The sequence below is a fragment of the Bombus flavifrons genome, chromosome 12, assembly GCF_040668555.2.
Source record: "Bombus flavifrons isolate JBK064 chromosome 12, iyBomFlav1_principal, whole genome shotgun sequence".
NCBI lineage: Eukaryota > Metazoa > Arthropoda > Insecta > Hymenoptera > Apidae > Bombus > Bombus flavifrons.
In genome coordinates, this window is record NC_138453.1 from 6,030,863 (window position 1) to 6,057,099 (window position 26,237).

The 26,237-nt window shown below is 38.7% G+C and overlaps 1 protein-coding gene and 1 long non-coding RNA gene across 5 annotated transcripts in view; both read left to right on the forward strand.

Moving 5' to 3' along the window:
• The first annotated feature begins 1,336 nt into the window (after positions 1-1,336).
• Positions 1,337-22,408, forward strand: LOC138185824 (uncharacterized). Of its 3 annotated transcripts, none has more exons than XR_011174718.1 (2): positions 1,337-2,431; positions 22,363-22,408. It is a non-coding gene; the product is annotated as an uncharacterized LOC138185824 (long non-coding RNA). The 3 variants fall into 3 exon arrangements; XR_011174720.1 differs by having other exon boundaries at positions 1,337-2,020; XR_011174719.1 differs by having other exon boundaries at positions 1,337-1,767.
• Positions 22,409-22,833: 425 nt separating this feature from the next.
• The window catches only part of LOC138185814 (protein abrupt), a 43,935-nt gene continuing 40,531 nt past the window's right edge, over positions 22,834-26,237 (forward strand). Inside the window, exon 1 of one of the 2 annotated variants that reach the window (XR_011174717.1) lies at positions 22,834-24,217. Coding sequence is in view for 1 of the 2 variants with exons in the window: in XM_069125083.1 (XP_068981184.1) it covers positions 24,011-24,217 (207 nt within the window). In the remaining variant the exon portion in view is untranslated. The remainder of the gene's footprint in view (positions 24,218-26,237) is intronic. The other variant, XM_069125083.1, reaches the window with a different exon arrangement.

Below are 26,237 nucleotides of genomic sequence, written 5' to 3' on the forward strand. Positions count from 1 at the left end.
GTAGCCACCCTCTTCGCGATTTCATCCGTGATTTCACTCTGGAGCTCTCCTTACCGACCATCAGTGATAACACTCCAAGTTTACTCCCAATGACCACTAGCTTTCGATAAAGACGCACTTACTTTGGACGAATGGCTACGTTCCAATCGAATGTTATTGATCGTAAAACAAAGTGCTAGGGACGTTAAGTAAATGGGAGCTTGCACCATACAGTGCTGCAGGCTGGTGGCTGGAATCAGAACATGTCTCTCTCAACAATAACCGTTTTAAGTGGCTGTTTAAAGATGACACGTTCTTGCATGATTTTCTAGACCTCCGGATAGGAAAGTTATTTTACAATTATTTGGGAAAACCATCGTTTATATCGCTGAAAGTTAAATGGTAACTCTTACGTCGATTCTTATTTTCTTAGAAATCAGCTACTGCGATTGCTTAAAAGAGAAAGACGAAAATTCAAAAATGTTTCACTCGTAACTTTCTAAAAGACGCACCATTATTTTTAACGAGGATAATGATGTAATCGTTTCTGGAAATCCAAGTTATACGTCCTCCATGTAGATTCTTATTTTTATAAAAACTAAGCAATAGCGAAACCAAGAATTTTTTAACTTCCAATCCAAGGGAGGCACCCGATGGCCCTCAATTCTGAACTCAAGAGTTCTGTATCCACCATGAAAAAAACCTTTTTCCGTCGAACATCGTGAACACCCGTCAACTTTTCCCTTTGAAAGTCATCTGTACCCGCACGGGAAGCAACCCTTTCTACCTGTTCTAGCGCGTTATCCGATCATCGATCAACCGCGAGAAGGATCGTCAGACAGCGTCTGTCTGGTGACACGAGGGGCGTCACATAGCGGGACTTCCGGTCGGAAGCAGCGGTCTAGGTATCGTGACGCGTGTGTACCGAGCGAGTCGGAGAGTGTCGGGCGCGACGCTAGCTCGCAGCCAGCTCTACGTCCATCATCCCCGCAGCTACGCCGTAAGGTGGCAACGTTGCTCTCGCGCGAGAGAGGTTTCGAAACAGGCGCAAGGGGCAATGCTACCGCTCGCGCCAACAATGTACGCTGGTAGGGGAAGGTATGTAGACTGTATAGTATGGAGTATAGAGCGTCCTAGGAGCGTGTTCATGTTATTCTGGTGGGGGCGAGTCGTCTAGCGTGAGACGGAGAGCTAAACGCGAGGAATAGTGGGGACAAGTCAACAGGCCGTGTGGTGGGGCTGAAAGACGAGGTAGCGAGAGAGGGAGGGTAAAGGCGAGAGCAGGAGAGAGGTAGAAGGAGGAGAGGGAGCGAGAGGCAGCCGAAAGCGTATAGCGGCCCATAATTCGGTGCGCCGCCCCGCAATCAGGTTCGTGCTCGATGTTTCTAACCGCCTCGCTCGTCGTAACCGGGAGAGAGAGACGGTAGTGCACGTTTTTACGTTTGTTCGTCAGCTCCGTCGATCAAGTACAGTCCGTGATATAGGACGGAGTACGGCTTGGACCCGCGATCTATTTTTCTATTATTTTTTTCCGTTTCTCGTTCTTTTACCGACGAATCGTGGTTTCGTTTTCCTCCGGCATTGTTGGCGCCGCGTCGTTCTTATTGTTTACTTGTCCGGAGAGATAGACGCAGCTTGACAGACACTCCACTCTCTGGCATCTCTTCCGTAGTTTAAACGTTTATCGTGAGAGATCGTACGTCACAAGTCGACGTACGAGCGTCGTGGAAAAGCCGGAAGGGCCGCTACGTGTGCCCTCCCCGGAGGACATGGAGGACAGTCGAGAGTGTGAGGGGAAAGCCTGCTAAAACACACACGGAAGAAAGAAGAAGAAACGCAGTGGCTCGCCGGTGTAGACTTGCAACAGAAGCTCGCGTCTGCCAGTCAACGAGTCGGCTATTCAGTCAGCTAGTCAATCATTCAGTCAGTGCCGGTTCTACGCTTCGAAACGTTTTCTCTCTGTCTGTTTATACTCGCCTAGAGTTCTTCAATGGTTGCTGTCCGATGTGTTTTGCTGGCAACTGACGATGATTCTTTGTCCGTAAGTGAAAACGAGAAACAGAACAACGCACGAAAACGAAAACTTCCTGGATCTCTGGTGTTGTTACGATTTTGTGTTCCATCGTCTTTTAAGACGCCGAAACATTGCACGAGACATTTTATAATCGCTGGCCACACAAATGCTTGGCATCGACGGAAAATGTGTCACTAAGAACACGGCCAGTGAATTAATGAATTTCTTACGTGATGATTTTCTTACGTTCACGCAATTCGTTGATTGTTGGTGATGATTGTGCTGGTTCGCTAATATAAACGCCTCCACGTCGTCGTCGTGGTTAAAAAAAGAGGAGGAGGAGGAGGGAGCTTCTCTGGCAGATTGAAACGTTCATCCTTAAAGCATCTCTCGCATCACCGTGCCTTCCTTCCCCTTCAGTTTGGTCCACGTAGTCACGTAAATATATAAAACGAACGAAACGAACACACATGCAAGCCCCGAAACCGCGTCCTGTGCGCACGTGTATGCACGTGCACGAAGAATACGAGCGTGTTATGGCCGCGGCGTGGTACACGGCTCTGATTATTAACGAGTTATTACCGCGATACTAATTAAGTTTAATCGCAAGGCCGCCGTTCGTTAAAGTTAATTGCACGATCGACCACGGCCCACGTCGTTAACTACGCCGTCCCTGCTCGCTGCGTAGTCGTGCTTTTATAGAAATTACGTGGACTCAATCTTGCTTGGTAGGACGCGCGAAAATCCTTCATCATCGCGTAGCGGTTTCATTTTTTCTCTCTATTGGGTTAAGTTGGTATCGAATCGAGACCGTTTAAATTCGCGTTTAAAATTGCATAGGAATTCTTCCGTGATACGATACGATCCGTAGTCTCCGTGTAAACATGTTGCAAAGAGTTGCGTTGCGTGAATTGCAATTGCACCAGTACGTGTCACGAAGCTCGTATTTCTCGCAGTTTCGAACCAACACAGTAGCCGCACACATCATTGGCTTCGTATGTGTGAGCTATCGGTCGGCAAACACGTTTCGATCTAATCCACGGCGATGAGCTCCTTCAGTTCTCGGTCTTTTTCATCGATATCGGAACGATCGTGACCGTCTCGCTTGAATGGTTCGTCCGTTAATTTGTTTGCCACCCCCCACCCCACCGTTTCTCAGTCGTGTTATGTCGCCTACGATTTCTTCAAATCCCTTCTCGTTGATCCCGCTCTGATTAGACTCGCAATTTAAGCTCTTAACGGTACACTCGTCTTTTTTTTAGACCAGTGATTAATCTATAAATTCGATTGTTTGAACTTGGATCGATGGTCGTCTGGGTAAGATTTTTTATGATCTTCGATTCCGCTCGATATTTGATACAATCTATTTTCTTATCGAACGTTTAATCTTGTGTTTTCGGCTAATTCTTCGTTAGAGATTCAAAACTTTTATAATTCCTTAAATCCGTGTTTATTTATGTAAAAATATATTTAAATTTCGATTATTTGAATCATTAAGAATCTGCCACTATTGCGCGAGTTTTCCAAAATTCTTTTGCAATTTATACGAGACAATTTTTTAACAAAAAGTATCTTCCACGTTATTTCCTTAATATCTATAACTGTTAAATTTGATCGAATCATCGTATCTTTAAGGATTCATTAACGATCGAGCCAATATACCAGCCATTCAGAAGCCACATTGACTACCTCCATTAATTGAAGATTAGAGACATCGATAATGTTACAAACATTATCTTTAAAATATGCCTTGTAATCCACGATTACTTACGCTATTTTTTTTTTTTTTTTTTTTTTTGTTTTGCAATAATCAAACGTTCGCAACAGCGTATAATAAATCATATGTCAATATGTAAAAACCTCGATCTTCGGATCGAACCTGTTTTATAAAGATTTTGCATAACGTTCATAATTAGAGCTATCGTGTAACTTTTTTTTCAAGAAATTGAACATCAATATCATGTACTCGGAAACGAAATTTATAGAAAGTAAATTCGATCAGTTTAGTTTCGAAGAGGTTCATTTATCGGATGATCCAACGATTTTCGTTCCCCAACGCGATTAGTTGAGTCGAGTTTCGTTTCCCTCTGGTTTTATGCTAATGTTAGTTGGCTTCACGCACATGTCATGATGGATCCTAGACGGAATTTGTTAAAGTTCGTAGGCCGTTCGTTGCGACACGCAGGCACACGCGTCGTACATTGCGTGCGACGCGTGTGATCAATAAATCGGGCTGTGCAGCACGCACACGAACGCACCTTCGCGTGTACGCACGTGATGTGCACACTGTTGCAGCCACGGTTCTAAAACGCATAGCCCAGACGTAACAGCGTTCCTTTTCCATGCGACTCGACGACAATGTATCAAAAGCAGCCAGGTCAGAATATTCGTATGGCGTGGAAAATTTTCCTCAACGACGCGACGCAACGTTCACTATCGCCACAACTGCGTTATATTCCTCGAGATTTTGTTATTATTACATGTGTCATTGCTAAGAATCCGTTGACGTAGGAATTTCGTTTTTGCAAATATTTTGCGACGAAATTGATATTCTATTCCGAAATATCAGTTTAATGTCACCTTCTCTTTTTTAGCCTTTTTTATTTTTTACATTTGATATTAAATATTGGCGCGTTGATCTTCCGTCAAGATTTTCTATTAGATTTTTGAAATTATATTCTGACAATATGGCATATGATCTTTCTTCTCTTAGTTTTCTATATTTTATTTTTCATATTTGATAATACGGCCTCCTGTATATCACATAGTTTTGTAAATATCATGAGTTCAGTTTTTAAAATGGGACACCGTACAATTCTGCTATTAATATTCTACTATTTAATGTCTAATATTTAATATTCTTCCTTCCTGTATGTTTTATGTTTGATAATATATTCTGTAGGTATGAAATATTGGCGCGTCAAACTCATTTGGCAAAGATTTTGCACGATGCTTTTTAATTAAAGTTTTCGATTAAAGTTTCGAAACAAGGCTTTTCATTAAAGTTTCCGACGAACTGCGTATAACTGAAATCTCGTGTCACGAAGGAAACGACGATTTTAGCTACAACAATTGTTTTCACTAGACGAATTTTTTCAGCGTTAGTAAAACGTTATTCACTTTCTTCTTGGCCTATCATCTTATAACAGGCTTCCCGTCGTGTTTTTGATAAATTCGATACGAAACTTCCTGGACGCACGGGATGTAGGATACGTAACAAATGTACGCTCATACATTATCTCAACGAGTAATTTTTCATTCATATTGTTTCACTAAAATCTTTCCCCAAACGAACATCTCTATACTAATCATTACTTCATAATAAACTTTAACTTTATTAACCATTTACCAGTACATTTGAACGCTACTGACAACTGACGGTATTTTGTATTTCATTCTTATCTTCTTAATAATGTTTATTGAACAAAACTTGAAATATTTATAAACTAATAGTACGCATATATAATAATATAGACGTATTTCATAGAAATAACAAATATGACGAGCGCTATCGCGCCGCTTTGTTTCTCTTCGCAATCGATTAAGGCAAGCGTTATCGCGCTGTTTGGGATTTTTCGACCGTGTTTTTTCAAAGACCCTTGGGACTCAAACGGTTAAGATTCTTAAAGATCCATCCTAAATAGACAGAACACAAAAAGAAAGATTTGGCCAATTTAACTTTACAAACGTTTCTAAATTTTGTAATTCTTCAATATATTTTTACCCGCAATTTGCGATGAATACACAAGATCGATTATCTCTCACTAGAAATGGAAATTCTATGAAGAATTGGGAATTTTAATCACTTATATGTTTTTAGATTTTTTAAATGTCATTCTTTCTCTTTTACCGGCGATTTACGATGAATTTGCAAGCTTGATTAACGCCACGTCTCCCGTTAGAAACGGAAATCCCACGAGTCCGTGTCTTTCCACATGGCGGCCGATGGTTATTTGATCGATACGAGCCCTCGTCTCTTCGCTTTTCACCGTGAGCATTGCGACCCTTTTATTAATGACCGACTCACACGCATCTCGATAAGCTGCGATAGGCACGAGTATATACTCACGAGTCACGAGCCTCGCGTTTGGGAACGTTTCACGCACACGAAGGTCGTATCTTTTTCGGACGATTTATTGAGTATTCTCCCACTGCGTGCTTCCCTTTGTTCAATTTACAATCCGATCAGTCGTATTCGTCACAATAATACGAAGAAAAGAAAAGTAAAGTTAAAGAAAGAATTTTGTTCGGTTGTTTTCAAATATTTGTTTATCGCATTTGATTATCGATCATCGAATTCCCCAATAATAATTCTCGTAATCTGTTCGCTATGTTATCATGCTTCACGAAAGAAAGAATTACGTGGTAAATAGGAATGACGCGTTTCGTAAAGTTTACACGAGGGAACGCTGCTAAAAAATTTCAGACGATAGTATAAATCTTTCTTGCGAACCACGTTGTTTCGATAAAGCGTAAACGCGTTGATCCGTCGTGATCGAACGTTAATTATAGATTTTTATCGTTCGCATGGTGTTGGATAGGAATCGTCATGTGCGATGTTCTCGGTTGCATAGTCACAAGTTCGCACGTATGAATGCACTGCTTGTGTAATATTTAAAGCAGGAGATGTACGTAGTATTTACATAATGAATCTCTCGAAAGCCCGATTAATCAATTTCACTTTTTGTTAATTTCTTAATTCCATTACCCAAGTACAGGATTGTTGTTCGATTCTCAAGCAACAAATTATTTCCATAAAGTTCATTTATCGAAAGAATATAATATACGTAAGCGATAGTAAATTCTAAGGTGAATTTAAAAAAAGCTTTTGTAACATCATCTCATTTCGATACTTCTCAATTTATGGAGTTGATCAATGTAATTTTTAAAGAAATCATATACGACGTAGTACACAAACCGGTTGCCACAATCTTTGGACACGTTTTCTTAATTTAACTGAAAATTATTTCGGACACGTCACAACCACTTTGATTATCGTGGCAATCAATTTATAAATCACTCTGAATATTATACACTCTTTTTTGCGAATTTTTCAATCTCGTATTACTGCAAAGTATTCAGTATCGATAATCAAGATAAGAAAAGATTTGGAATAGAAAATCGAGGAAATATTGGCATATAGTACATATAGGTCGCAAAGCACAATAAAAACAGTGGAAATTAACCGAATTATGGAAGCGTCACGTCTGCTAATGATTTATGCGCGACAATGTGGCGGTAATTGGTAGCGTGCACGCAGCGAGCGACGCGCGGCCTGTCCACCGATTAATTAATGAATTGACGGGCACGAGATTGCGGCCGCAAAATGATGTACATACATTCGTCACTGGGAGATGGTCAATTGTCGATGTTGGAGCGCAAATTTCGTCGTTTGTCACCGTTCGTCGTCATTTGTCGAGATTTGTTTCTGTTTCTGAGGTTGAGAAGTCTTCTTCCGTACGATCGTAATGGATCTTGGATCGCGTGGGAATCGATGCAAAAGAGAAGTTTCTTTCCTAAACCCCCTTTTGATATAAAAGCAACAGCAGGAAGTGTATTTTCGAACCGATACATCCGGTCGATCGAACGATGCGTTTTATTCGACGATGCTCGTGAACGATATTGAAAAAAAAAAAAAAAAAAAAACGTTCGGGGTAAAACAGAGGCTAATAAATAGAGGCGATCGTGCGATGATCGAATGACGCAATAAAAAGATAATTACTGGAAAATAGAAGCCAATAATGGGCGGGTATAAAATTTTACAAGCGAACGAGCGTTTCGTCGATGTTCGCCAGTGCCTTTGTCCTCTATGGTTTCCTCTCTCTATAGCTATTGTTACTGTGGTTCAGACAAAAAAATATTTCTTTTCTTCGTCGTAGCTTCGTTCTACCTGGTTGGAAGTATACGTTTTTCGGGGTAGTCGTAAAATCGACCGGTTTCGAAAGTAATCTTCGTAATTCCAGTATACGTGTCTAGCTTTGACTGGGAACAGTAATACATAGTTTGCCCGTAGAGTCTGCTTTGTTTTTCTGTCCCGGTACTGGTATCTCGGCCCACGAATTGTTTTAGAACGAATGGGGAGCGACGAACCACATTGAGATAACAGAAATTAAGGGTTCTAGGGAACATAGTTACGTACCTGCGTCGGAAAACGTACACACGTATACGACGAAATATTCCGCTTCTAGCCACGTACGTACCTGCTGAGAGGCCTCGAGGGGCCTCCAAGGAACGTAGCAGCTGGCCCGATAATTGCGCCGGCGATATTATTAATGGTTCCAAAGATTTGCTCCAGCCTGGAACCCAGGTAGACGAGCGAGTGTGCGCTGTGCGCTATGCGCTATGCCCTGTGCGCTGTGCGCTGTGCGCTGTGCGCTGTGCGCTGTGCGCTGTGCGCTGTGCGCCGTGCGCCCACCTTAATCCTCTACCACGTGAAAAAGTACAGGATGTAACCGTGCACAATGATACTCCCTTGGCTCAGACTAGGGACACGTACGAATAGGATTCCTCTTTTCTTAGCATCTTTGTTATGTGCTTTGAATTTCTGGTTTTCGTTTGAATCGTTTAAGGGTGATGACAATAGTGGAGATATTTTTTGAGTGATAGGATTTTGACGATAGGACTTTTAGGATTTCGTTTCAAGATTTTTTAATTGTAGCATTTTATTTTACGATCTTTCGACTTTACTATTTTTCTTTGGGTTTTTCGAATTCTAAGATTCTGTTTCTTTTTCCTTAGTAAATTGTGAATTCATGTAGGAGTTACTTCAGGTATATTCTTTTAGTTTCTCAGAATAGCTGTGGAAGGTTTACTGACAAAGGAAGAACTTCAGCTGTCCCATCTTGTCGAAGTTAAAATGATTTTCTATAAAATAATAGCATCCAGTTTCCTAATGATACGCGCGAAGTATTAGGTATAGGAATTCAATAATTTCGCATAAACGATATGACAAACTATAGACTATATATTATAATCTGTAAACAATCAAAGATATGTAGTATTCTAAAATATATGGATAGACGCAAAATGAGGCGTCGTTTGAATTCTAAATTGGAGATTTTTAGGTAATATTTCTTTAATTTATAATGTTATTGATGCTGAATAATAATTGAAGAAAGAAATAAAACAAAAATTATATTCAGCAAGATTATTTACTTTAAACATCGAATATTTAGAAGCATGAAATATTTCATTTTACTAAGAACCTCCGTAAATCTTCTACAGAAATTCCTGCAAATGTCCAGAACCTATAGGTTTAACTAGACGAGGGAAAAGAAATTTTCGTCAGTCTGTTTTCCAAGAAGGGTCAGGATGTAAGGGCCTACGAGAGTGTTTATTTTCGGGCACAAATGGAATGCTTGCCCGGGAGCTGCACATTTTTCTTACGATTTTGTGAAAAACTTCACGTTCTCGATGCGTTTCGTCTGGTAACCGGAGTATGCCATACGTAGAGCTTCTTCCTTCTCCTCTTCATTCATGTTTCTCTGGATATTTTCTCGTTTGCCACTCTTGCATGGTCTGTGTTCTGTCCATTTCGAGGACTTTCGATGAATAGAACTCTATGTAATACGAGCCAAGCAGCGTTATGGGTTTTCCTTCGACTCAGTACCACGTGCATCCGCAAAAGTATGCACGCGGCACACCCACCGCGTGAAAATCCTGTTTTCACTTTCATTTAACCGACAAAAACTTTCACCGATCGATTCCTGCCACCAGCGTAGGAAACGACACGCCACGAAATAAAATCAAGGACGTTCGACGAACGTTTCATTCATCGTACGTCCCGTTTCCTCGTCCTCCGGGCGGATATTCCTTTTTAATATTTAAGTTGTGACGTCAGATCTTCCGAGCTCTCGAAGAAAATCGCGCATTCTTACTCTCCGCTCGCGAATACATTTCAATATTTAGGAACGCGATGCCTTTCGACTGCAAACATTCCTGCCATGCTACTTTGCACAACGCTACTTTGAATATTCTCCGAAGTAGGAACCTCGCCCATGATGTATGCTAATTCTTTATATCGTATAATAAGGGTGATTTCAGGAAGAAAATTACCCGATTGTCAGATTATAATCATTCGTCTAAAAGGTCCTTCTTATTTGGATATATTCTGTATTTTATAATCGTGTTATAAATATATATATATGCATCTTATATATATGTATATTTAGTATATATAGTGGCTGCAACAAAAATATTTGCACACACCTTTGTTTTCCAATGAAAGGCTGCCTCTTGTTCAAGTTTGGCATTTTATTTTCATAATTATAAAGATATCTATCACAAAAAATACGAAATTTAATATACGTACATCTAATTAATTATTATAAAAATGCAATATTATAGCAACAATATATACAATATATTATAGTCCCAATAAGGTTGAAACGATTTATTTCCGTAGGCCGAATACAGCATTTTGTTATCAGGGGCAATTTTCTCGCCTAATACAATGCAGATAAGAAACCGGCAACTATCTGTTTCCTTATCGTGATGCATACACGATTTCTCATATTTTTCCACAATTAGTCTTCCCGTCGATAGAACGAAATCGATTTAACTTTATACCTAGCTACGAAGATAAAGCCTACAAATACACCTGGATACCCAATCCACCGATAGGATCTTCAATTACTTCGTTCTGCCAGGTCTGAGGAATTGCAAAATCTGTAATCTTATACATATCCTGGGTAAATCTTCGTGAAAAATTTCAGTATGAAAATTCCATTCTCCATCGAAGCCTCGGCAGCCAAGAAACTGTCGAGCAAAACCTGTAGAACACGAAGCCTTAACAAAACTTCGATCACTTTTTACCATCTCCTCGATGAACACAAATCATTCGCTTTTCTTGCTTCTGGATCTTGTAGCTTTTTCCTATCCGTCCTTGAGATCTCGCACGACAGCGGCATAACGGTTTTTGATCTGTCGCGATCGATAGAGATGTCGAACACGATTGACGTAGCGGATGAATCTAAACGCTGATCATAATAGTAGTCACGACTAGTGGTGAGTAGGTTGGCCACGGATAGCGGAGGAGGAAGAGGTATCCTTTCTGAAGAGAGTGGAAGGATCGAGAGTGTACGCCACACCTCAAATTCGCGGCATTCCTGCTACGCGTAGCCAATCTCTCGACTCGTCTTGAGATCTATCAAACTTCGTCTGTGTGGGTTTGTGTGCGCGCGAGTGTGTTCCTTCCATCTCTAGGATCGATCTATCGTCGGGCACGTGCGTGCATTTCCTGCTCGTGAATAAATATTGCGTCCACGTTATCTACTCTGGTCGGTCGTTACCTCGCTGCCACGCTTTTTCTCACCGCGGAAAAATCGCTCGTGCGGCTAATAATCGACAACGATTACGTTTTACGAGCAGATTACGCTGTAAAGAAACGGATAGACTGTCGTAGGAATGACCGGCTAAATCGCGATTTAGTTCACTGCTTGGCGGCATATATGTAGTCTCGCGACAACAATTTTTCGTCTGCGAAAATTGCTTTCTAGCAGGGAAATCTGTATGCTTCTAAATATTGATTGCTGAAAGCTATCACCGTTGAATTTCGTTTTAATATCTATATTCTCGCAATTCTATCTGCAATCATTGCAGGTGGTGACGACTTTTTTACTTTTCATCTAATATCGCGCGTTATTAATTTCTCAAATAAAAATATATCTCTGGATATTTCATATATTTTTCCATATTAGGTATATAAATTTTGTGCATATCTACGCCTTCACAATAAATCCATAAATATCTGCAGTTACTTTTAATAGTAAGGATATTGTGTATGTATTATTTTTTGACTATGATCAATTATTCGATACGAGGACTTCACGTCTTCTCCTTCTGTCTTGTTTTCGTGAAATTAAAAATGGAAATGTTAAGGTTATACGAAAAATAGCTTTGGATGTTAGAGGAATAAACGATTATGGGGGAATTGGTTAACCGACGAAATTAGCCAGTCACTTGGCCTTGAGAATCGGACTAAGTGCGATAAATTAGTCATGCGTAGCGAATAAAAAGAATTTTTCGAATATAAACACATTTGATGATCGATACATAGACTCGCGATGAATAAATCGTCCCTGCGTCGTAGTGTGCCAGGTAATCGATCGGGGTTTCAACTTCTAACTTTATCTGCGTACTTCGTTAATCGTTTGATAAACGATCACACGTACGATATCGGGTGGGGGAAATGTAATTATTTTTGTCGCGATGGATTTCGTAGATATCGACGTTTGCTTGCTGATGTTGAGTTTATTATTTCGATAAAATTGCATTCATTCCTGGTAGTACGTTCTAGAATTAAATATTCGGATTGTGTTGAAATCTTTTTACGACTACAGTAAAAATAAGTAAAATACGGTAAAAGGATAGATAGGGATTTTGTTGGGTGTTTTAATAGCATAAAACGTACAAGGTCAGAGAATTGTGTTATGTAAAAAGAATAAGCTTATAGAAGTAATTTTAATGATATGTAAGCAGAATATTATTTATATTTTTTATTTCCAAAATATCCCGTTTCGAAGTAACGTATACATTTATGATTCTACCTGTGCCAATCAGAGATCAATTGTTCGTATAAATTTCCTGATATTTACTCTGCCAAACAATAAACGACGTATGGTATTAACGATTATTTAGATAAAGCATTATCAGTCCTGGAAATTATCGTATCAAAAAAAAAAAAAAATGCATTCGTCAGTCGAGTTAAACAGATTGTCATTCGTCATTGCAATTACACGTATAAAGATCTCGCTCGTATATCGTCTTTGAGCCAATCACGTTACCGATCTTGATAAAAAAAAAAAAATTATCGTTAAACATTCGAAAATACACAACACGTTAGAAAGAAGGAAAAAAGGCGGATTGCTCGACGTAATTGCATTTCGTCAACGAATCATCACTCGTCTGGAATGAAAAATCGTCGTAGATGCGTTCGACGCAACGCGTAATCGATCTTTACTACCGATCTCCCGTATCTGTCCTCGCTCATTGCCCCTCCGCGCCACGCAAATCCCGCGGTTTCGCGATAAAAACGCAATATTCTGTAGCCGACTGGCAGATAACGCGTTCCATATTGCAGGGAGCCGACGAGATAACAGCGCTCGCGTTATTTACGTACACGCACGGAGCATTGTGCTGCATCACCAGCTTTTTCTATACCGATCGTGCCTCTTCTTCTCTCTATGATCGTCATATTTTTTTTTGCTTTGTACATGTACGTAAAACCAATAGTAACACGTCTATATTCAATCTTCCTTTATTTCGAGGAAAAAATATATACATATAAAGTGGTCTATGAAAGTATTCAAACGCTATTTCACAGAAGATTTATCGATATAAATCTTCTTATATCGATATAAATACCGATGTATATTATAAAACATTTTGAAATTTCACTGGCGCTATAATAAGACACAACTGTGATTATACCAGACATCATAATTATTGTAAGACAAATATTGAAAGTTATTGTATGAGAATGAATATTTTGAATTAGAGTATTTTGGTTACTAATAATCATTATATATGAGCAAAAGTTTTTTCATTAGTGGTAATCGTTACCGATGACGGGAATTTTACTTTGGTTGCGAATAGCCATTATCGATGGCGGAAATCTAATTTTGGTTAACAGTAACCAATATAAATGACAGGAATTTTTTTGGTTACGAGTAACCATTATTGACGACTCGAATTTTATGTTGATCACCGCTAACTATTATCGATGGCAAAACTATTTTTTGGTTATATTTGACTATTGACAGTCGTTGTTAACATTACTTATAATCAGTCTATATTTATTGACATAAAAACATGGATTGTGAAACTTATGCATAATTTATTGAGCAAAAAAAGATAAAAGACGGTATGAAAATATATGAAACAAAGAATAAAATAAAAGATATTGTGCAAAATTTTGTATGCGCTTGTATCAATTAATTGGCGCTTGTATTGCTATGCTAATTGTCAGTAATATAAAATGACAATTCGCAAATCGAATGTAATCAGATAAAATGTTCATAGTCGATATCAGTTATCGGTAGCCAAAATAAAATTCGGGCTATTGATAATGGTTACTAGTAATCAAAATTAAATTTTTGTAATCTAGAATAATTATTCGTAAATAAAATAAAATACCCATCATCGCTAATGATTATTTGTAAATGAATGAAAAAAATTTTTAATCTTTTATTATGATTATTCGTAATCAAAACAAGTAAAGCTTAATATTTTTTTAACATTTTATTCTTTGAGAAGCTTCTTTAAGATTTACTGTAATTGGCCTTCTTTTCTTAAGTAAAAATGAATTTATATTCAATGAGATTTTTCTACAAAATGTTTGAAATATCTATTATTCTGGATCCTTGGATTATATTAGTGAAATTTGAAACGGCTCTGAAAATGTATATACAAGCTACAAGATATTTACTACAAACAGTAATACTTACAAACAGTAAAATTAGTCTACGTCACAAATAGCTACCTTAAACATATAATAAATGTTAAGTATGGTTACATTGAATATTAGGTCTTATTAATATAATATAGTTATATAATATAGTTATGTAATACAGTTATAATATTAGTTAGTTGATTGTTTAAATATTTTTCTTACCTTTGCAAAAGATGTATTTGCATTAAATATCTTGTAGCTCATATATACATTTTCAGATTTCTTTCAAATTTTTCCAATGTGATTACGACAGTTGTTTCGTCGCAGTGTTAATAAATATCAACATATTTCGTGTAGCACAGATAATAAATTCATGAGAGGCTTCTATAAGTGTTCGGTTACTTCCATGAGTCACTGTATCTATTTTGTGATTATTTCGTTTGGAATTTTGTGTTTCATTTATCTTTGACGAGTTTTGTTCGTCATGTTGGTGTTCCAAGAACTAAATAACCATTAAACGTTAACTTTGTAGAGAAAAGAGACAGAAATATGGTCAATTTGAACGACGAAGACGCACAGAGCTTTCGGTACGGAGATCTCATTAACGCGTCGATTGCTAAATGCTTCCTACTTGGATGGTTCGAAATCCACGATCGCTGCGACAACACGCTTGGTTATCAAAGGGTCGTCAACCTGGCGTTTCGTAGAGAACGATCAAAGAAATACCTGTAAATACGACACAGTCAGGTAGATATAGTCTGAACCGCCGCGACTCTTTGAGTGGATGGAAGTCTGCTGATAAGTATGATCACGCAATCTCTAATTTGCGGCGCAAGTGTGGAAAAGTCCACGGTGAACAGGAAATTAGAAAAACACGCGTATGATTAACTTTTTAACGCTCCCTTGTCTGTCTCATTGCGTTATTCATTGATCTTTGTGAATCGAAATTGTATCTTACATGGAGGATGTCGCTTTGCTATATGTATATATTAAATATTAATACACAAAGCGGAATGATCTGTCTCTTTATTTTGGTAAAAAAAAGCTTCGCTATTCTTTCTTCATAGTGATAAAAATATTTTGTATACCTTGTATATACATTGACAATATAGAAAATGTATTACTATATTTACAAGGTATGAATTTATGTATAAAGTCTTGCACATTCGTGGATGGAAAATTTGAAATTGAATGCGATATGATTTACGTTATACTCCATCTTTCGCTTTTTTTTCTTTATCTTGATAAAAGTATTTCGTACACTATTGTGAACGTAGAAAACATTGTTATAATTTTTACAAGAAGGCGTAAGAAATCTCAGTCGGTTCGTGCTCGGATATAAAATTGAAAAGAAATCTGACCGTTGAAAGGTTAAGGACCACTACGTGTTAAATTTCTCCCCTCCGATATCTTCGAATTAAGCGTAATTACCAAGCAGAACGACATAGCTTCGCTCTCGAAAAGAGAAGTCTAATATATTCGTCGCGTTTCCAAACTGACAGGCGAAAGTAATTTTGCGACGCAAAATGGTTGTACATGTAGAAAGTACAAGGTTCGCCAGAAGAAGAAAGTGTCATCGAGCTGGCCAAATGGCGGGTTTCGGTTCGTGTACACGCCGGTTTGAACATTAACCGAGGAGTACACGCCCCGTGTTCCAGGCGCCGCGTCGCCATGGAGTCCGGCGTGTGGTGAAAGTCATTTTGGTTGGCGATGGGCTGATTATTATGCTATCCGGGCAATCGTCATTCAATTATTACACCCAGTGACCCTCGTCTTCGTTCGGCGTAATTACGTTGCACGCGCGAAATATTGCCGCCCGCCTACTGCGTTGCGCGAAATTCAACGCATATGCAAATCATCGACGTTCAACACTTTTTCAAATTCAATTTGCGTTCACGCGCTCGTCGTGTTAATGGGAGTGGTGCACTTCTGTTGTCCACCTTGAGTTAGGAAAGGTAGTATCATTGGCAATTGCGTGTTATTGTTCTCTTTGAGGATTAACAGAGAAAAGTTGCAATACCGCGAGTTGTTTACGCGAACGATCGTGTCTGACCGGTGACAGGAATTATCTACTGCCGTCGCGTATTTCTTATCTTACACTCCGTCGATTAAATTTAGGTAAGTGCAAGAAAACTTCGTATCTTAAGTTTGTTATCTGTTGTCTTCATTCTTTTTTTTTTTTGTCTTTTCATCGATTTGTTTTGTTTTGAAACCGTTCGTTGGGACCGGGAAGGGATACTTGCTTTTTTATCTTTTTGGGAAAAATAATACACGTACCATATATGTGACTATGGCAAACTGAATCTATTTGTCAAATGAATTCGTGTATTCAAGAACGTGCATTTTGAATATATTGTATCTTTTGATGGCATATTTAAGCTGAAGAATGATTAAACGACACATATAGGTTTCATATCTTCCAAGCAATTAATTTCGAAATTAATTAGATTGTACTAGTTTAAATATGGTAAAAATTATGTATCGATACAAATGGAGATATCTTTGCAAATGCCTGCGTTAATAATTATATTACATCAATCATATTACAATCATATTACAGTACGACATCCGAATATCGAACATTACTTAACGGTATTCAATTTTTAATCTATTATATATATATATATATATATATATTTTATATATATATCTGAAAGAAATAGATAATTAAAAAGATTCAATTCGACTTTCGAAATTGTATAAATGATCGAAGCTAATACCGTTTCTAAGGATTAGTAAATGTCTTATAACATATTTCAAATATTCAAAAAGGAATAACACAAAAAAAACTCGAGAAGAAAAAAAGGATATTCCATAAACAGTAACGCGATAAGGTTTATTGACTTGCAATTACACTGCATCACATTAAATCGACTGCACATGCAAATGATCCAAAGGTGTTGCAAACAGTTTGCAATTTCACATCGCATTTGCATACGTTAACGTAGGAACAATACGTGTCTAGAAGTTTTTCAATTTAAAAATCGTAACTTGTCGGTGACATAAAACAAGACGAGATTTTTAATTGCATCCTCGTCGCATATAATCAAGATCACCGAAGGAATAGGATAATAACGTAGAAGAGATATTCTTCCTTTATCGATGAATGAAAAAAGATTCCCGGAAACTCGCGAGGGAGGAGGCGTGCTCTCGTGCGTGGCAACGAGAAATGTAATAAAGTATTGAAAAAGTACTGTGCGTGGTCGTGGCGAGTAATGCGATAGGCGTTGTTGACTCGCGATTATAAACGCGTTGCGCCGCACTGCAATGAGCTTTACGATCGCCCCGTGGAATAATAAAACGAACCGCGGTTTCGAGGAAGTTACGCGCCCGACGTCCTTGATTCGGTTCGGCGAAATTTTTTTCTCTCCGCGAATAAAATATTTAAACGTTGTATCTTTTGATTTATCGCCCGCGCGTATCGCGTCTTGTCCGTGCAAACACTTCAGATAAAAAAGAGAAGAAATAAACCAAACGAGAAATAAAGAGACAAAAAGTCGTCGCGGCGTTATAACAACGACTGTGCGTAACGGTGGTGGAAGTTTAACGATTCGTATTGACATGTTTTAATTCGATGGTAATGCTGTTTTTCTTTGAAAGATATTTCACTAGATTTTCATTATCGGATATTTCATTTTCATCTTTTTACTCTATGTTTCAGAATGTTTTTTTACTTATGAAAAAAAAAAGAATCTTTTATGTACTTTAATTTAAAGTGTAGGAATTAAAAATTTCTATAAATAAGTTAAATAGCGTCACTAATGAAATGATAGGTGAGTAAGTATGAGTGGTCATTATCACCTAATGATAAAATCCGTAATCACTTAGTTGCCATCTATTACTACTGTTGTATTTCTATAGATGTGTGTCTCTACCTCCAGCAAAACCATCACTCTGTGCCTGGAACGTTTCAAAACGTCACAGAGCGCGAATATTTATGAAACCGGACGTATATACCGATGATTATGATTCGTTTCTTCTAATTAAAACAGGCAACGGTCTGGATCCGGCAACCGCGGATGTATCGTAAAAAGATCGAAGTATTCCAGCCGCGGGCGCTAAGTAACGACCGCTAATGATGCCGAGTTTCAAGTCTCTGTCTGTCGAGACGGGTTCAGTCGGTCGATCTCGTGTCAGTAGCTTCATAAATCAATTGCCGCGTCAGACGTATGCAGATCGACATGTTTTTACGTCAAAATAAGTCTCCTTTTGTCTGTGCGCATTCCGAATTACAAAATGGTCCTGCCACTCGGCTAGGTTTGGCTCCAACTCTCGAACTTTGATCGATCGAAGACGAGTAATTAACGTGTTCGTTTGGAGTCCGCGAATCGAACATCTGGGCCCTTAATTATCTCATTCAATATTTACCGCGTCGGAAACGCGGCGGAATTTTCAGCAAAGCCGCACGAGGCTTTTACACCGTTTGCAGAATCGTGTAACAGCGGGAAGCGAGGAGGGAATGGCTTAAGCGCCAACACCAGACGAACCCGATCGATCGGTTGAAATGTATTCAGGGACGCGCGATTCATTCATACGATATAATGGAATATGTTGGATGACGCACACGTGGAACGCAGCGCGCGATTTCGCACGCGCGAAACATCTGATCCAAAGACATCGAGTGTTTTGAAATGGACGATGAAGATGAAAATTTCAATACTCGTGCGGAGTTCGTAAACGTTCGTACGAAGAAGCCTGAGAATCGTTTCTGATTTAAAGGTGTTAATTGAGATGGTCGAAGCAGTTTCTTCAAATATCAGCGAGGACTTCGAATTTTCCATTACTGCTCGTGGTGAATATGTGACTTATATCGTTCGTATGTTACGCGTAATTTTATCTTATCAAGCGTTTTGGGTCGATGTTGGAAATGAAAATTTCGATACTCACCGCATTATTGATAATAATGCATTCTAGAAACACAGCATCGTAGAATCGGTATTATGAAAAATGATGTATGGAAATTAAGTATTCCTAAAAAAAAAAACAACTTTAGCTATTGGATATAATTCTTCTGCAATTTTGCTGCTAAATTTACAAAAGTTGTATAATATTATGAATATTTTATTAAAGAAATCGAAATGTACTAAGTCGAAATTAAAGATGCTGGAATTTATCGCTTAGCTCATGAAAACAAACGTGAACAGAGTCGGTTTGTTTAAAGAGGTAATTGAAGTGATTGAACAAGCTCCTTCAAATAAGACTAATCGGTATTTCCTTTGTAATTTTCCATCGTATTACTCATAGTACATCATTTGCATCGGTTTTATGTTACATTTAATTCTAAGAAATTTTCTTCCATTCGTTTTGTACGAAACCTCGTTAGCTTACTCTTTTAAAAATATCTCGGCAAGTGTAACCCGCGTAGTTATTAATAGCATATAATACTATGCGCTATAGATATCAGTGGGACTATATCGTACGAAAGTTTAGTGTATCAACACGCGTTGCATGATCTAGAGTAATGTGGTGTGTTGTTGTGGATTAATTTCGACCTTTTTCTCAATATTCAAAACAGAAGCAACGCGCAACAAACGAATGCTTAGTATCGAACTAAAAACTATATAGATACTACTTTAACATAACGAAATATTTTTAATTATTATAAATCATACAAAATCAATACAAATTAGAATGTTATTAGAATCTGGACCTTTGCCATTGATTCTCGACTTAATATTGGTCTCAGCCTCGACAATTTTTCTCATACTTGGAAAATTTTCTACGGATAGGAAAACACGAATCGTCGAACATTATTTAAGGAACGTATCAAGATTGAACGTTTCCACTGGTAAATTTCAACTACGTTACATTCACGTTATTTCTACTAATATGTTATGACAATTGCAATTAGTCGATATTTTCATTAAAGTCCTCTCGAACGAATTATAAAATTCCAACACACCTTATAGGTCGATCAGCTAGTCTGCTTAAATAGTTTCGAATCCGTGCTCGGGGTGGCAATCTGCACAGCTCGTAGGAAAATGCGTATTTAATATGAATATCGTAATTGAGATAACGCAGAGCTCGCGTACTCCACGCCTCGTAACGCTTTCTAGGTATGTGCTTGCGAAATCCTCCTCTGGTCATTATGTTAGTTTCATAATGCGCAAGTGCTCGAAGGCGTATGTACTTACGTTTTTGATTCCTGTCGCGTTGCTTACTTATCGTTTGCAGCCTGAATTGCATCGGTCTCGTTTTTTCTTTTTTTTTCCTTTTCACATTTATTTCCAGATTCAACCGCGCGTACACGCCTCTGAAATCCGCCTCGAGAAACGGAATTCTAACCGAGGGGCTATTAGCGGATAAAAATTACGCGAATACCGCGCTGTACGATTCTGCGTGTTCCCAATCGTTTAGAAAGTATATCAACCGAGTCGTATATTTTATTTGATTTCCTGAAACCGTTGCAGCCACAGATCGGGCTTTGATTTCTTTGTGATCCTCGTAATTCGTATCTTCGCATGTTTCTGATCAGCGCTGGCACACTTGCTACACGCTTCTGTAATTTAAAAGAGATCGACATCGGACTCGAGAAATACATACAATTCGACTGCTTGGACTGTTTATGGAGCGTTAATCTTACGGTGATACGAGTAATCGAATCTCTATCAGTGAAATCGCGTCCTTTTTTTTTGTAATTAAAGGTGGAAAAGTAATTATAGAGTCTGGTCGTTTGGTTGTTCCATTATGTCGGTCGATACCTGGCACATATCTCGGCCGTTTTCTAATATTTGTCGAGCCTGTTATAAAGTAAATTCACGGAATCGTAAATATCACCGATAGTCGTGTTATCGTTTTGCGATATTACAGCGGTCTCAATTTTCTTTTACCTTTGTTATTAATATTCTATTCGGAGAGGTTGTTCGTTGATACGTTGGATATCAGTCATTTACCCGGATAATGAGAAATCGTTAGCTTCGTAAAAAGTGGAGTTCGATTATAACGTTTCTATATTTACAAAATCAATACAAATTTGATACTCAACTATTATTTCTTTTTATTTATTTATTTATTTTTTTACTTAATCTCGTTTTCGTTCTTATTATTTATTTTTCATACCTCCGTAAATTTATTCCCGATAATCATCTAAAGGTTTTAAGGTTATATATAATTTTGACTGACAACAGGGGAGATTTCAGGAGAAATCTGTATACGCTTGTCGGATCGACTGTTTGTTACTGGACCGATAAATTATTCGGTGGTGGAAAATCGCGATGGTATCAGCTCAGTTGAAGAGACGCATCGTGATACAATGTACAAAAGAATTGACAAGCCTCGTATGTGTGCAAAGCGTATGCGACACGTTGACGTGTCGAAAGGAACCGGATACGATGCTCTCGAATACTTTTGCCGTCCATTCATTCTGTCAGACAGATGCAGGAGTATCCACTTATCGTTTCGATCGACAAAGAGAAGAGCCTGATAAAACGAGAGAAAAAGCAACGATTCTCCGTGCAAAAAAAGGAACGCGCAAAATTGATCTGCAAGTACAACGTTTGAGACAACGAAAGTAACCTTTCAATGATATTCTGCTGATAATACATCGTACTATAGGGACGTATGACAAAGAACAGTTTCTCAAAGCTGACCAGCATAATACTGTACGTGCATTGGGAAAATTACGATTAGTCACTGCTTGTTCAGAAATGGAATTATGCTTTATCGTTGCTTCATTGGTCATTCTGAATAAAATGGAGCTTTGGAACCGATTTTACGATGATTTGTTGTTATTTCTTCTTATGCTCGATAGCTAGTCTATAATTCTTTCATGTATATACTAACTTCGTTCATAGAACCTGGACTGACTGAATATTAATAATCTTCTCGAATCGAGGCACTGCGTTTTCTCAAGTGTGCGAGGAATAAATAAACGAGCGAAATTGTTGCTCGATTAATTTATCCTCTTGTTCGTAGCTGCTCCGACTAATTTTATATTGAATTGTACGTTAACCAGAGTTTCGTTTCATGTATTTTGTAGAATTGGAGAGATCAAGGCGGCTAAATAGGCGGAGGTGGAGGAAAGAGACGCTAGAAGATACAAGACGACCAAAAACAGTGACAGCGGAGGAGAAGGGGCATGATAAGCAAGGACACGAGTGCTTCACTAGAATCAGGTGATCTGGTAGACGATACTCAAGCGTTTAGCATCCAAAGGGCGAGGGAGTACCGACAGATGTGTCGTCGCGCTTCTCGACAACGAATATCGGAATGACGCGTCGACCAAGTCGTGGCTGGGCAGAGGGCGCAAGGACTTCATTAAACGGGAAAAAGTGATACACGTCGTGTTTCGAGTTGGAGAAGAGAAGAGGAGCTTGTTGGAGAAGGGAGTGGAAGAAGAAAAAAACGTTGCAGATCGTCGAACTTATCAAATACAAGATAAGGTACATCATTTTTCAATTTCTATGTTTCCTCTCTTCTAAGATAGAGAGAAACAGTAAGAATTAGCAAATACATTTGTAGACACTCGGAATAATTAGAGGTTCTTTATTATGAATAATCATTATTGCATCAGGCAAGAGAATAGAAGCTTAAAAGTGTCTTATAGGAATCATAGATTATGTTATTTGTGTGATATTGTGATAGAGATTAACTTTCAAGACAATCGCAGATACAACAAGTGGATATAAAAATCAATGTGACGCGGGAAACGATCCTTTGATTGTTTCAACTAGCGTAGAAAGGCGACACAATTTTGGGTAGAAATATCCTGTTATAAATTTCTTTTGCATATTCGCATCACTTCTGTGACGGTTTTTTATAGAAATTTAGTCTTTAATGGTCTTCAGTCGCCATCTCGTTTCAAACGATAGTTCGGAAGGTAGCATTTAAAGCGAAAGAAATGGAAATTTCCCAGCGAGCTAGATTTAATATACAAAATGAATCTTGTGGCATTTATCGATCGATATTCAAAAAATGGCCGATAGAGCGCGTCACATGGCAAGGATCAAGCATTTACAATAGACGCCGCATTGTTTTCAGAAGCGATCGTGGGCTCATTGTCTCTTCACTCTGCAGCAACAGCGACGGATAACGTCCTCCCGTCCCTATCACGATGTTGTTACTATGAGATCCATCGTGCCGGTATACTCGACATTTCCTTACACCAGATAGCTTCCAGAAGGACACTATTCGACTACTTCTACGTGTTCTATTAGTAATAGATCTTACATCTTGTTTATCAAACAACAAAAGAAGGCTAAACGAAACAAAACAAAACAGAAGAGAAAGTTCGGGTGGGTCAAACAAGAAATTAAACAAACAAAGAAAAATTGGAGAACCATAAAATGGGACGAGGCTACCAAAGAATTTAATACAAGGATGACTTATAAACGGAATCAGATTTAACAAAACGAAGAGCGCAGAAGAAAACAGTGATCTCGTTTAACCTCGAGTGGAGATCACTAAATCGTAGAATCGCTCGCGTTTGATTAACGTAATTGCACAAGGACAGCCGACGACTGTCCCTGTGGGTGGTGTGTGGAAGAAGCAAAAGGGCGATAAAGAATAGAGGGGTGCGTGGTGAAACGCGACGAGAGGGTGAAGTGAAGGTGTCCTCGTGGGGTGCCAGAGTGAGCACGATAGCACCTCTGGTGCCCTCGGCCGTGGGTCCCGAGGGGACGGACGCCATGGCGGCCTCTTCGTCCTCGTCGAGCGGCGAGCAACAGTACTCACTCAGGTGGAACGATTTCCACTCGAGCATCCTCAGTTCATTTCGACATTTAAGGGACGAGGAGGATTTCGTGGATGTGACCCTGGCATGCGACAGTAGCAGCTTCACCGCGCACAAGGTCGTTCTCTCTGCGTGCAGTCCTTACTTCCGGCGGCTCCTCAAGGTCAGTGCTTCTCTATTCAAATTTTCGTTTCTTTTTTTTTTTTCTTTCTATTACAGACAGATGATTTTTTTTTCTTCTTTTTTTCTTATTGTCAAATTGTAAATGAAATACACGTGCACTACTGTTCACAAGTATCTGGATATTTGTTTATTTTTATAGGCGATAATAAAATCGCTGCGTGTAATTATCAAAGCTTGTAGGACCATTTCGTTACTTGACAAACCATTTATCTTCAGATTTTTTTTTCGTATTATAAGTTAATAATAATAAGCATTGAAAGAAGTCTTATAAGACCGATTGAAATTGCTTTCGTTGTTAACGCAATCATTGATATTTAAATACTACGTATATGCAGAAGCATGTAGTAAATGGCAAAATATATTATTGCTATGTTTTTATAGTTTCTAGCTAGTAATTCATCATTCACTTGTAAACTTTGTTTCATTTGTAAATTCACATACCGTTATTACAAATCGATCAAAGTGTCCAGTTACTTATGAACGGCGGCGTATTTAGATAGGAATATTTCAAATGGCAAGGTAAATGTACGATGCTGGAATATTTTTAGGGCGTCATTTTTCAATTTAGAATGAAATCGGTCGGGCGCAATTTTGACGTGCAAAATATCGCGCGCCGTTAATTAAAACATCGCACTGTTAAATTACCGCGCGAATGCCATTTCCTTCGTACAATTTTATCGACGAGCGTATATCGTATCTCTCTTTCTCTTCGATTCAAACAAAAGTGAAATCGATCGTTCTCCAACGTGAAAACGTCAGACTGGGTAATTGTACATATTGCGAAAAAGGGACGTTCTCGGTGGAATTCGACGAGCATGTTACGTTTCAATATCCTGATTTTAGTAAATTACCGCGAACCGAAACCACTTTCGAGGAAAAAATTCGTTGGCGATTTTCCGTGCGTGGAAACAATCGTATGATTGTATTTTAATTTGCTTGAATAATATTTGATATTCTTCCGCGATATATTATATTCACGGCTAAAATAAACCAACGTGTAAGTGGCGAGGAGATATTTTCGAATAATATTTTCAACGTTAAGGTAGAGAAAACACATTCCACTCTCTTGTGGGCGTTTCCAGGCAAATTATCGACGGTAGGAAGGGAAAGGACTTTTTTTTCCAACGAGGGAAGTAGATAGAGGGTAGATAGGACGCCGATTTCTTTGGTCACCACAATTTCTTCTAAAGTCACATAAATTGTCAGTTACATAAATTGCGTGTACAACACTGTTGCATGAATTAGAACCGCACCGTGTTATTTTCTTATTCAACGTAAGTCTAATTGCGATCGTTTCCATTGTCGTGCCTATAAAAAAGAATACAACTAGTAACAAGTTCAACATCCGTTCCATGAACGTTCATGGACGAACTTTAAATATGCTTAGTTTTCAACCTCTCAATTATTAGGAATTTCCTTGGAATTACTCGAGGAATCGAGGATGAAGAGGCCAATTTACACTGTGCCACGTTCTCGTGCGCATAATGCAGTCGATGCAAGTATAAAATTCGGACGAGCCATCCCCCGTGCAATTTTCGAGGCCGGAAGAGAGTAATTACGGGCCCGTGGCGGCGGAGGAAGGATCCAGGAAGAACATCCGGTTGGATTTACATAATAACGCGGCGTCAAAGTGGACCGGCGTCGAGGAGATCGAAACGTTCTAGCCGGCCAAACGACTATCGATCACGTGGATGTGTCGCCGCGATGTCGTCGACGACGACCATCTCCCCGAGAACCTGTTTCCTCGAATTTTACCCTTGATCGATACCTCTCGTCGCTTCCTCTTCGAGGAACTTTCTTCTATAAATTGTCCATCTGAATGAGGCGTCCCGGTCTAGGGGATGAAGAAAAGCGTATAAAAGTTGGAAATTTAATCGGTCGTACTTGATATGCAAATTATTTTATGGAGTACGGTATTTTAATTTCTTCGTGAGAGTACGAGGTTTAACGCGAAGGGGAACAAATTTTAAGAGACTGGATACGTGTGGATATCTGAAGAA